This window comes from Lutjanus erythropterus, chromosome 11, assembly GCF_056507025.1.
Source record: "Lutjanus erythropterus isolate fLutEry1 chromosome 11, fLutEry1.hap2, whole genome shotgun sequence".
Classification (NCBI taxonomy): Eukaryota; Metazoa; Chordata; class Actinopteri; order Lutjaniformes; family Lutjanidae; genus Lutjanus; species Lutjanus erythropterus.
The window spans coordinates 1,921,054-1,935,267 of NC_139327.1; the positions used below are offsets into that span (position 1 = coordinate 1,921,054).

Below are 14,214 nucleotides of genomic sequence, written 5' to 3' on the forward strand. Positions count from 1 at the left end.
GCTTGTTATTTTTAATTTAGTGTGCAAGCAGTCATAAAAAACTGTAAATGTGTTTCATGTCAAGTAAGATTTTATTTATATAGCCCAAAATCACAAATCCCTATGTGCTTCAAGGGGCTTTACTATCTGTACAGCATGACACACTCTGTCATTTAGACCTTTGATCCACATCAGGAAGTCACATTATCAAAACACTTTGCAGAACAGCAGTCTTAACTGAATCATTTTTTTTTGTCTTCACACAAAATGCATTTAATGACAGTTTCCTAAATCCATGAGACAATGTTGCTGTCTAAGTGAGAGTTGTTGCCAGTCTTTTGGGCCAAGAAGCACATTTTGAGACATGTATGAAGCATTTTGATGGTTTGAGTGAGTTTTGGACATGAGATTAAGTGTTTGGCCAAGATGCATGTTGTTAATGCAAATTGTATGAAACATTTAGAAAAAGTGGCTTTAGTATTGACTGATGCTTGTTACCAATTTAAAAAAATGCAACAAGGAAAAAAGGATGGAACATCAACAAGAGCCATGGAAGAGGGATCCCTCTCCCAATCACATGCACAGACAGACCAACAAAATCATATTATAAACACCTTTTTTGATAGCACAGCTGAAGAGTGACAGAAAAAGAAGGACAGAGAGAGAGTGACATGTAGCAAAGGGCTGGAATCAACCCATGTCACTGTCCATATCTCAGTTCAGCCTCAGGTACTTATTATTTCGATCCCACCTTTCTGTGTGTGTGTGTGTGTGTGTGTGTGTGTGTGTGTGTGTGTGTGTGTGTGTGTGTGTATGTGTGAGTGTGTGTGTGTGTACGTATGTGTGTGTGTGTGTATGTATGTGTGTGTGTGTGCGCGCGTGTGTGTCTGCGCGCGTGTGTGTGTGTGTACACCCCAACTGTTTTCACATTTGCTGTTATGTGAATTTAAAAAATCGCTCTTTCATTTTTTCAGTTTATTGTATTTTTTTTGTTCTAGTCAGCCACACAATCATCATGTCAGTCATAGTGGACCAGGAGATCCCAACAAAAAGACTGCTACAAAAAAAATAAAAGTACAAAATAAGCATAGTGCGTAAGCCTTTCAATAATGAGTGGTTACCATGCTGGTTTAACCCCTCTTAAACAAGGCTAAACCAACAACAGGACAGGAGGATTCTGGAATCATGATACATTATTATTTCCTCATTAATTTCATACTCAAGCCCCTGGCCATATCTGGCCTTGAACATCTTAAAGGCACAGTTCACCCAAAAATGAAAATTTAAACATTATCGACTCACCCTTGAAGGTCAGATTTAGTTTTTTGTCCACAAAACACTGCTGGAGTGTCACGGAAAAACAATATTGTACAATCTCTAAAACAATGGAAGTGAATGGTAACCAGTTTTCAAATGGAAAAATAACTGAAAACCGCATACTAGTGGTGTAATGTGGTGTATTCCAAGTCTCCTAAAGCCTCAACATGCCACTCACTTGCAAGTGGCCACTGTCACACCACACACACCCAGTTCAGACAGTGTGCATGTGCACGTGAACGTTGCTCCAAGCTAAAGATCTAGAGTGAGGATTCAGGCTAGAAACACCAGATGAGCAGTATGGAGGCATTTTATGTTTTTATTCTCTTGTGTTTTATGTTTGAAAACTGGCACCATTAACTTCCATTGTTTGGGATATTCTGCAATGTTGTTTTCCTGTGAAACTCCAGCAGTGTTTTGTGGACTGAAAAAACCTAAATCTGACCTTCAGTTGGGATGATGGCAGGTAGATAATGACTGAATTTTCATTTTTGGGTGAATTATCCCTTGAAGTGTTTTCAGTATGTATCAGTTTACTTCTGAGGTGGTTATTTCTGCTGAATATATAAGGCCCTGTCAGATCAGGAGTCCATCTATAAACAGGATGGATAATTCAAACTAAAACTGTAAGCTTTCACCACTTGTAGCCTGTCTGTTTTCTCTCAGAATTTTACTTTGTCATCCTCATTACAGACTCTGTACACTTCACGTCTGCTGCTGATTCTGGACAAGAAGGCAACTTCTGGCTTTGAAAGCAAACAAGCACATAAGAGAAGTAGCCTCACTGAATTCAGTGAGTCATTTGACTGGTCAGTGATTTATTTAATACAAAAAATCTGAGCATCATGTCTGCTGCTAATCAGAAATAAGCAAAACATGCTACTGAATATTTGATTTCTGGTGAGGCCTATATAGTGGTGGAGGAAGTATTTTGATTCTTTACTTAAGCAAAAGTACTAATACCACACTGTAAATATGTCAAGTGTTACATTGAAAATATTATTTTATGTAAAATATGTAAGTTCAATCAGTAAAATGTACTTAAAATATCAAAAGTAAAAATGCTCAATTTAGCAAAACATGACTGTTCTACTGTTACACAGCATATGATCCTATGAGATGATTGTGACCCCTCAGTTAAAGGGATAGTTCACCCAAAAATGAAAAGTGAAGTCATTATCTACTCACCCTCATGCTGATTGAAGGTCAGGTTTAGTTTTTCGGTCCACAAAACACTGTTGGAGTTTCACAGGAAAACAGAGTTGCAGAATCTTCTAAACAAGAAGTGAATGGTGACCAGTTTTCAAATATAAAAAACAACAGAATAAAAACATAAAATGCCTCCATACATACTACTGACACTTGAATTACAACAAATGAGCAGTATCAGTGCATTTTATGTTTTGTTTTTGTTTTTTTGTCCAGTTGTTTTTTACATTTAGTCACCATTCACTTCCGTTGTTTGGGAGATTCTGCAACACTGTTTTCCTGTGAAACTCCATCAGTGTTTTGTGGACTAACAAAATAAACCTGACCCTCAATCAAGGGTGAGGAGGTAATGACTGAATCTTCATTTTTGGGTGGACTATCCCTTCAGTGTAAAATAAATGGTATAAAAGGTACAATATTTTCCTCTGAAACATAGTGGAGTAGAAGTATAACCTAGTATGAAAAGAATATACTAGCTCAAGTAAAGCACTTCAAATTTTACAGTATCTGAGTAAATATTATTTCACCATTGTTCCTGTGCTCATATGTCCTGTTCTTGTTTTTCCTTTTGTTTTTCTGTAACATTCCTTGTTTTTCTGTAGTATATGTTATATCCCATACTAAATCTATGATAGCATGAGTGTAGTATGTGCTTATGTGTCCACACAGGGATGTCAGTGAAGGCCTCTCTATTATCAGAGGATTTGACTGAAGGAGTAGGTATTTGTAGGTATCTCTGGTACACCAGTCTTGAACAATCATTAGGCCCATTTGTGCCTTTTGCACCAGTTTGCTTCTCTCTGGCTCTCTGCATGGTGTCACATGGCTCCTGCTGGCCCCTGGCAGCTTTGTTTATCCCAAATGAAGGGGCCATTAGGGCACATTAGGAGCCATTAGAGCAGGCTGCTGGTGAGGATCCTCACACCCACTGTAATGGGCTGCACACTCCAGCAGTGAGCTTCACTAAACACTGTCTTCTTATATATAGTGTGTGTATCCTTGTATGTTACTCATGTATATTTTTGCATTTTAGCATTGTTTTTTCATGTATATATTGTCTTTATTCTCAAATATTTTATTTTTCAATCTCTTTTTCTCTTTTGGTGTTTAGATGTAGATTTTCTGTCCATGTGCTACGTCTGATGACTTGCTGCTGTGACATAAGAATTTCCCAGTTTGGGATCACTAAAGTCTATCTATCTATCTATCTATCTATCTATCTATCTATCTATCTATCTATCTATCTATCAATATGTCCCCTTAGTCACCCCTGCAGCCTGCAGCCTGCTGCTGATGAAGAGCATTTGGTGTGAAACCTCCCGTCTTGTCCAAACAGCACAGCACTGCAGGGTGGTGAGAAATCTCAAACCAGCAAGTTGTCTGTGAAAACATGGAGGAGAAAAGTTAGACACCATCTGTGAGAAAGGCAGCAGGGAGCAGCAGTAAACTAATTAACAAGAGAAAATGAGATTGAGATTAGAACATCAGCAGCAGAAGTCCCATTATATGCTGGAGTGTCACACATAGGTTCATTATAATGACCACACTTCACTGTAGGCTACAAACACACATACACACACACACACACACACACACACACACACACACACATATATATACATACATATACATATATATAAGCACAAACTATGAGATACATAAAATAAGTATATAAGTACAAGAAAATAAACATAAATAAGAAAATAATAAACAACATTTTATAACAATCAGCTGATAACAAAAAGAGCTTATTGCCAGTAGAATTGGTGGTTTTATAACAGGGCGTTTTTCATTTTCATTTGGAGGACAATGTTTGTGAAAGTCCCACTTCATCTCCTATCTAACCTTAACTTTATCTTTAATATTATCTGTGTCTGCGATACCGCTTTAACAGAGTATACACCATACTGTCATTCTGCTTTGTAACATTTTGTGCGTTTTGTTTGTGTACATTTCGTACCCCTAAATACTTTGATTGCCATATTCCTTGTGAGTACTAACTCGCTGCATCAGTTGTGACAGATTGTGACAGTTTGTAACAATGCAAAACGTGCAGGAGATCTTGGGACAACTGAAACGATGCTTTTCTTAATTTCAAATGTTAAACATCACACTTATTATTTTTATCCCCCGTGCAGAGTCAGCGATGAGTCCATCATTTGTCACTTGACAACATCTGTGACCCAGCGGGAAGCTCACACCTCCTCCGAGCAGCGGGGTTTAAAAGCCGCTCTCAGCGCAGTGAAGCTCACTTCTTCTCTCGCTGCATCACAACGCTCTCTCGACCACAGGCAAATTCTGCTCTGCTACCGCAGTCCACTCCTGCACCAAAGGAAACACAACTGCAGTCCTCGTTTTTCTCATTAAATCCTCGGTGTTACGGCCATATTTTTCCACGGAGAAGAAACAATGAGTTCCGCATGTCTGGTGCTCCAGCAGGCGTCCTTCGGCGCAGCAAATCGGTCATGGCAGCGGACAGTGAGCCGCAGCTCGGACACAAACGGCAGGTAAGTCCTGGTGTGAGGCTGGATCACTGAGTGCAGATTAAAACGAAGCCAAATGTTCATGAGAGACCGAGTCGCTGTGGTGAAGCAGTGTTAGCTTTAGCAAACACATTAGGTGAAATATTAAATAAAAGCCCTGTAGCCACCTAAACTTAACTGTGGCATCGTTAGTTTAAATCACGGTAACGTTACGTTACGTCACATTACAGCAGCAGCTTTAAGTTTGTAACCTTCGGCGTTCACGACCCACATCCACCGCCTGGATTTAATTAAATACATATTAGCTAGTACTTACCAGCCTAGCTAGCTAGCGAAAGCAGTCTAAATTGTTGCTAGGCGACAGTAGCGGCTGACATTCATAGTTAAATGAACTGAAATATGTTCTCTTTAACAACTTTTGGTGCCTTTTAAATGGGATCGTGTTTACCGTATTTAAGAAAGGAGTCTATACGAACGCCTCATCCTTAACATCTTTTTTTTCCCCTAACATCTTTTACTCTGCTTTTTAGAGCTGAACGTCACAACCAGGCGTTTTAAGACAGCTGACTAATGGTATTTAATCCCTGTATAGCTTTTTAGCCCCCTTTTTGTTGTGGCACGTGGTTAAAAACGCTACTCAAAACACAATCATACATGAAGTCATTGATGGAATTATTTGAAGGAAAATAGGACTCTGTGATATAGGAATAATCCACAGCATGCTCCTTCCTGGGTCTGCGCTTTCAGATAGATCTCTCTGGTGGAGACTGTCATTAAAAAGGTTTCTAAATCTTAATCTGAGGTCTGTAAAAAAAAAAATCCTTGTCTCTGATGTTGTTATTCCCATCAGCAAATGCTCCACGTTGTGTTGCTAAACAAAATTAATCTCAGCAGAATCTGCGGAGCTGTTTTTATTTAATATTAGACCGTTTAGTATTTAATGAACCCTGTCAAAGTGGCCTATGAATGCATGGTTTGTTGGATTCTAATCAGTCCTCTCTTGTGTTCCCTCCCTGCAGCCAGACGTCACTGTGGAGACCGTGGTTATCCAGCAGTAGGGATGGACCTGAGCAAAGCCCACGGAGCAAGCTGTCCTCTGTAAGTTACAACACCTCCATTCATCTGAAGATCACTCATTCATTCAGTGTTTTTTAAACAGTTTTAGTTTTGAGCTATATCAAGAGACAAAATGTTTGACAAAATGTGGGGCTGAAATAAAGAACAAAATCAGGAGTTCTACCAAAACAGCTTCAGTGGCTGCTCATTAAGTTTTCAGATTTGTAGCTCACACCTTTAGAGAGGAAACACAGTGTCACACATATGGCTCCTGTCCTCCAGCCCAAGCTGCTTACGCTGGAAGGACCCCAACGCACACCGAGTGACACCAGAGCAGTAAATTAACACCAGAAGGCAGCCAAATGATGTCATTAATTTGCAACATCAGCTGCTCTGGCATACAGCCAGTGGAATGTAGTTTTAGAGAAGCACCACTCCCATACCAAACACTGTGTTGCCTCTGCCTGTTGTTGGGGGGGGGTTGAACACTTCTTCGAAGAGTAGCTGTGGGGGGAAATTCCCACAGTCCCTCTGTCTCCAGAGACACCTCCCTCAGCAACATGCTGGCTCACTGCCACCTCAGCACGGTGTTAATGAGAGGTCAGCAGTCCCAGTTTAGTGTTTGTGACATCATTTGTAAAAAGGCAAAGTAAAGTGTTTGTATTGGAACAAAACAGCTGTTAGCATTGTGCTGTTGTGCATTTTCTTCACTTCACAAGGAAGAGTAAATAATCCTACTGTCTGAATACAAACAGAAACATGATAAATGTTAAAGTCTTGAGGTTCACACCCTATAATGACCATATGCACTCACCCCCAGTCTCTGACTCTTCCAGCCTTACTCCAGACCCATGGTGCCAGGCAGCTGGTCTTCAGGTGGGAAACCGCAGGCCTTCCAGCACCCTGTCAGGTCAGTATCCCCTGTCTTTCTACCTGTTTCCATACTTCACATGTGGACCTGAAGCATAGAAATCATGAGTAAAATCCACATTTGAACCCTTATACTCTTAAACACATTCAAGAATACCTTCTCAGTCAGTACTGATTATGGTAACCACATGACACCATGAAACTGATACTTAACTTATACTTTTTTCTCTCTCCAACAGGCTGTTCTGGCCCAAATCCAAGTCATTTGACTACCTGTACAGTGACGGAGAGGCCTTGCTGAGGAACTTCCCCGTGCAGGCAACCATCAGCTTTTATGAGGAGTCTGACAGTGAAGATGAGGATGAGGAGAACTGGGAGGAAGACAGCGACTCTGAGGAGTGCCTCAAACAGCAGTCTCATTTCACTTCCTACAACTGAAAGACAGGGAGCCTCTGTCTTCCTGAGTGCAGTCTGCTTTTTGCCTGCAATAACTGTTTCTGCTCCTTTCAGCTGGTTTTAAACTGCATTTTAAAAGGTGTGCAGGATATATAGAATAAATGAAGGAGGTGGCAAGCAAACAACAAAGTTGCCAGAAGAGCCAAGACAAGAGACTAAATCCACTTTATGTTAGAAATCACCATGATTGTGTTTCTAAACTTTGTCTGCATTCATACCTCTCTAACAATCAGGGTGCAAAATTATTATTTTTTGCCCACCTGCCAAATGGCTTGTGAATGTTCAAATGTTACAGCTAGATTACCACTATTTTTCTTCCTTTTTTTGGCTGGTAAGTGAATAAATGTACCAGCCACTTACATATAGCTGGTACTAATTTTGGACCCTTCTAACAGATGTTCACACCTCAAATCTTGTTGTACTCAGCAACGTGAGGGCAAACAGAGATTTTAAGATTTGAGGAGAGTGGAATGAATAATGTTTACAATAACTCTGAATGATACTGTCATTGTCATTGCAGTCACTGTTTAGTTGAATGGTGTCACATTTTCTGTTGCGTTTAGCATGTTGCACACACTTGTGCAGTGGTATGCAGTATCTGCTACAGTGTTGTTTTCTCAGTGTGTGTGGTGACAGAGGAAAGCCAAATGTCATGTTCTCCCATATTGGGATGTGTTTACAGTTCGTCTCAGGGTCTTATTCTTCCCACTGTATATAAAGTGTAATCTACACACATTTCTAATTTATGATTTTTACTTTGTACATAACTTGTACATAAACACATATTTATGTTGACTTATTTTTATACATTTGTGCATCAGTCTCATTGTGTAGGGTCCAAACACTGTTTAAACTGAGGTCATATAAAAATAAAAGAACCTGCAATATTTTGAGAATGAAGAATGTTTACCTGTCTGAATGTTTTCTTCTTTATCTTTATATGGATTTCTTGTGGCAAGATTTCCACCATTACTATCTGCTGACACCCTTTTGATGTTTCTCCACTGATTAGCTGGAGGGAGCAGAGGTCTGAGGTTTCCATCAGCATCAGCAGGTCAGATTAAAAAGAAATAAGAGGGGAAAAGATGGAAAAAAAAAAGTGGACAAGGTGAAAGGGAGACAGCAAATTAAGACAAAATGTAAAGAGTGGGAAACAAAATCAACAAAAGCATAAATGGGACAAAGCAAAGACACTTCCAGGTAATTTAATGAGAAATCGAAGGAGCTACAGGGAAAAAATGAACAGTAACTAAAAGGAAGCTAAAATAGTAAATAGGTTTGGTATGAAAGAGAAAAAGATATGAGAGGAAATAAATATGACAAAATAATGTCATAGATAGCTGTGCCTTTCTCATGCAGATGTTGATGTCAGTTTCCATGTGTAACTTAGGTAATAACATCAGAAATAGTCAGCTGCATTAATTTATCTAACTATCTAAAAACTATAAAGGATGAAATATTTCTCTGTATGTAAGTATTTCACATATCTTGAGAACCCATCTACAATGTACTTCACATTTTCTGGGTGTGCTGCTGGGAACCCAAGGAGGTGCAGTGGCAAATTTTGTGTAATTTGTAAATGCAACACATTCAGTATTAATAAACTTTGAACAGACAGGAGAACTAACCCTGACAAGACAGCGACAGACACCCTGACTCTGTTTGACCTGAATGGAACAGAAAATTATTTACAATCACTGGTAACAGCTGTATGTACACTACTACATCATGCCACTATGTGTGCTGTGACACATAAATGGATAAAAGGCCTATAAGATTGTTGGTAGAGAGAAAATATGTTGTTTAAATAAGTAATGATTGCTAATCGTCATCATGAAATAAATGCAAGCAATAATGAAGCCATTTGTCAAAAATAAATTGCATGATCATTTAAATCAGTAGTTCCTTAACCGGGGTGCATGGATGACTAGGGGAGAAATATAAAATGATATTGAGCTGAATGAACATGATTTAGGGAAAATAAACAAGTTTACAGAGTAAAGTTAACAGATGCTATTATGTTGACCTTTATTTCACTAAAATTCAGAGGATGATTTTTTGACTGAAAGCTTCTCTCATTCCCTGGAAGTCCCTGGACCCTTATTTGAGATCCACTGCTCTATAACATTTTTTATTTTTTTTATAACATTTTTTTATACTGTGACTAAGGATAGTAAAAGGAATGTTTTTTGCAATATATTTTATATTAGGCCTGGGCCATATAGCTGGAAATTCTATCATAATAGTTTATTATTGGTTGATATCGATAATTATTGATCATGTTGGTTGTGACTCACGACATGTTTTGTACTGTGGCTGAGGTGATAAAATTAGTAGAAATCAATATTTTTGACCAAATACCTCAATATTGCAACAATACTATAGGCAGGGGTGGAAGGAACTAATTACAAATACTCAAGTTTCTGTAATTAAGTTTTTTGTTTTTTGGGTACTTAAACTTTTATGAGTATATTTTCAAGCCTGTACTTTTACTTAAGTATGCATTACACTGTGATCTACTTAGTTACTTTTAAAATCATAAATTAATACTGTGTACAACTGGAATTAATATTCAGACCTTACATCTGCATTTTTGTAGTCAATAAGGTGATCTGATCACAAACAGACCAATGAAAATCAGGACATATGGACAAAAAACTACTGAAACTGAAGCAGCACAGGTTTGGAGTAAAGACATTAATCATTAATCGATTAATTGTCATTGTAAGTTTAAACAATTAAAAATATATTCATGGATATTTAATCAATAGTCTTGAAATGGTAGTGATTGCAGCTCATTTGATATTGTTTTGTCTGGTGGAACCATTTGTTGAATAAGAAAACTAAAAAATAAGGGAAAAAATGACAAAACAAGATTTAAAAAAATGAAAAAAGTGAAAAAACATGTTTTGTATCTTATAAATTTTTAATGATGAATCAACTGTTATCATTTTGACCTAAGTTGGAGTAATATAGGCTGAAGATTTGACTTCTGTTTGAATGCTGCTGTTGATAATGTATTAAACATCAATGGTTAAAAAGTAACTAATACTCAAAGTAGCTTTTGAGATGAATACTTTGTACTTTTACCTAAGTATTTTTCTAACACCAGTGCTTTTACCTGTAATTGAGTAATATTTTAGTAATGTAACAGTACTTGTACTTGAGTGCAGATTTCGAGTATTCCTTCCTCCACTGACAATAGGCATGACTATTGACTGTTGACTTAAGGCAAATAATAGAACAGCTGGAATAGTCTGGTAAGTTTAAAAAAAATTCCAGTACCAATTATCAGTTCACTGTCATGCCGCCTGTAAAACCAGGAAAAGACTACACTTATGCCATACCATGATATAGCGATATCCAAAATCATGATATCTAGTCTTATAACACAACACAATATAAACATATATATGATATACTGATATTATTATTATATTGCCCAGCCCTACTTTAAATTTATCTGTAATTTTTTGTCCACCATAAAAAATAAGACTCTAAAATAGAACTCAGAACAGTTAGTGTTAGTTAACGGAAACACTATATGGGTCTAATTAACTTAATTGTATCAAAACAAATATTAATAAAAAGAATGCAGACTACACATCAATGAAGAACATGTATTAATTTCTTTTTCTAAATTGCCACGTGAATGCGTGGTCGGGTTGGACCTGCACTAAGGATGTTGGGAAGCTGAGTATTTCAGTGCAAGGTGTGGCTTTGTGGAGTTTGATCTGCCCGTGTATGACACACATTCCACGCGGAGGCAGTGTGTCCAGGGGCGGGAAAACCTGAGATAAATTCACGGTGACGGTTCGTGGTGTCGGTCGCTGCGGTAGAAAGGTGAAACAAGCCGGGTGTCCGTTCAGACAGTCCGAACCTCCAGCAGCTCTCTGTCTGTCTCTGTACTCATGTTTTCTCTCTTTGCCTTTCAGTACAACTTTACCCCGCCCCTTCCCATGCGTCATTGTGAAATATCAGGGCTGTGATTGGCCAGGCGCAGGGACTCCTCCTCTGTCATTGGTTCCCACATACGTCATTCACGGACACTTCAATGACTCGTGTGGGAGTTCCCTGGAGCCGGAGATGGAAGGGAAAAGGCTTTTACAGGCGGAATGAAGGTAAGAAACATACTCTCCTGGACCGTTACAATATATCTGTGCCTGAGACAAAGTAGAGTGGAGACTGGGCTGTTAACGAACCTCAAGCTTTAGGCTGGTTGTTAAATGAAACATAAAGATGTGTCGACACATGTCGTTGAAAAAAAAGGACTTAAAGTCATGATGAATTTTTTATATGCAGTTATAGAAGCAGGAGAAGGCGCACAAGTCTCTTTAAATCAATCTGTTAAAAATAAAATAATAGTTTGTAAAGGCATTTGTACAGTTCTGTTTGTACAGTATTACTGTTTGTCAAGTAACGGGATGTTACTTGATGAATAGCGTTTTGTGTGTGTGTGTGTGTGTGTGTGTGTGTGTGTGTGTGTGTGTGTGTGTGAAATGTCCCTACAGGCTATTTCAGGACAGAGCCAACATGTTTTAATATTCTAGATATGCCAGTTAAAACAGTCATCTCCCTGTATCCTAATTATTCAAGTTGGTCTGGATTCGGAGCCTCCCCTATCTCTGTCTCTGTTGCTATGGAAACCCCCCTACCCCATGCCTCTCTATCTATATTTATAGTAGCCTATATTTGCCAGCGGTAGGGCTAAATGGGGCTGTCTGCACATAAAAAACACTCCCTGTAATATTTCAGAGAACAGTACCATGAATAAACTGAAACTCCTGTTTCCAGGTGATAGCCTACATGTCAGACAGAGCAAATTTGGTGTCAGTCAAAATGATATGATGTTAGGAACAATGATGATAATAGAACAGAATGAGGTGGGTGCAAAAATGAAAGAAAAGAAACTATGACTTACAAGCATGTGTTACAGATGAGAAAAAACAGACTGCATTAGTTGAAAACAAGGAAGATTTTTGAGTACAGTCCATCTGTTTAATCAGTTTGAAGTTGATTTGTAGACAGAAAATGTTAAATCTCCATGTTGTGCTGCTTAAGTAGAATCCTAAAGCCTTGAAATATTTTCAGCCACAAGAAGTGATGAATCCTGACTTAAAGGGATAGTTCACCCAAAAATGAAAATTCAGTCATTATCTACTCACCCTCATGCTGACTGAAGGTTGGGTTTATTAAAACACTGCTGGAGTTTCACAGGAAAACTGCGTTGCTGAATCCCCCAAACAATGGAAGTGAATGGTGATCAGTTTTTAAATGTGAAACAGAAAAAAAAAACTTCAACTCCATGCTCCTTGTCTGGTGTAATCCAAGTGTCCTAAAGCCCCAACATGCCAAGTTGACTTGAAGTGACACCATGTTTTTAGCCTGAATCTTCACTGTAGATCTTTAGCTTGGAGCTACATTCATGTGCAGTGTTTCCCCTAGCTTTTTTGCTTTGGGAGGGGGGGCGCCTGGGCTGGAATGAGCGTGGTCCGTCGTTGGGGTCCTTGCAGGACCGTTTCGCCAAAGGACCCCATTACCATGATTACAGAGCATTTGGGCCTGAATAAACAGTTAACACTTATTTGTGTTCAATTTTTTTATTTTAGCAATGGAACACTGTTTTTATTCATTTATTCATTCATTTACTTATTTATGCATCTATCCATCCATCCATCAGGGGCGGCGTTACAGGTGGGCCTAATGGGCCTGGGCCCACCCACTTATACAACTGGCCCACCTTAAATGACTGGGAGAACATATATTTTCTTAATTTTTATTTTTAATTATTAAAATAAGCATTTTAATACACCCTTAAGACAAAAAGTTTCCATTTGACAAAAAGACAACATTTATTCGGCTATTATCACATGTGAGGTCTGGACCATGTCTGCATGTCACAATATGGCAGTTGTTGAAGTGATGACCAGTGTACTGAGGAAAGTTTATCATTGTCTTTGCATTGCATTTTTCATCAAAACTAGAACATCTATAAAATGTAGACAATACAGGAGGTAATTATTGCTGCCTCCTGTTAAAAGTCATTGTAGTTCACCCGTAATTCTGATCACTTTGTTTCTCTCTCTCCTTACAATCAATTTAAAGAGTAATCCAGTCAGATCAAATGAAAATGCATTAAAAGGAATAAGATGACAGTTTTATTATTGAATTGATATGCTGATCTACTTGATCCATAGTGAAAACGTAGATAAGGAGATATTCTGTGCCATTTGAAATAAATATAAACTGCAGATTGAAACTGTTAACAAGACTTTAAAAGTGTCATAATCAACTGGAAGTGCTAGTCGCCATCCACAGTATGATTTTGTTAAAGTGAGATTAGCAGTTGGAAACTGTTAACTTTTGTAATTTAAAGGCCCAGCCGAAGTTACCGTGGCCCACCCAAAATTAAAATCCTGGTGCCGTGTCTGCCATCCATCCATCCATCCATCCATCTTCATTAATCAATCCACTCACCAAGTTCACTCTTGTACAGAGTATCTACAGTCTGACAGCCATGCTGGATCAAAGCCAGACTGACGGGTCTGGGAGAGATGCTCTCATTTTGGCTAACACTGGTCGCAGAGCTACTTGTGCTTCCTGCCTCACCACATACGGTTCGTTTAAAAAACACCGATATTTTTGCTTGGCGGGGCGAACAGCTGGGGAACCACTGGTCATCCATTTACAATTTTTGTCTGTTTGTTGTTGTTTTTTATCGTAACGGTGGGAAACTCTCTCTCCTCCGCTCTCTGAGTGTCGGTGGGTGTGTCTGTACCGGTGTATGGGTGTGTGCTGTGAGAGAGGAGCGAGGGGGGAGACCCGCCCGTCACAGAGGAGAGGA

The 14,214-nt window shown here is 38.7% G+C and overlaps 1 protein-coding gene across 1 annotated transcript; it reads left to right on the forward strand.

The window, feature by feature from the left end:
- Nucleotides 1–4,744: 4,744 nt before the first annotated feature.
- Nucleotides 4,745–8,273, forward strand: ripply3 (ripply transcriptional repressor 3). The gene is made up of 4 exons (XM_084730885.1): nucleotides 4,745–5,012; nucleotides 6,008–6,086; nucleotides 6,881–6,954; nucleotides 7,154–8,273. Exons 1-4 carry the CDS (start codon nucleotides 4,915–4,917, stop codon nucleotides 7,350–7,352), a joined length of 450 nt encoding a protein of 149 aa, XP_084587011.1. The 5' UTR covers nucleotides 4,745–4,914; the 3' UTR covers nucleotides 7,353–8,273.
- Nucleotides 8,274–14,214: the final 5,941 nt, after the last annotated feature.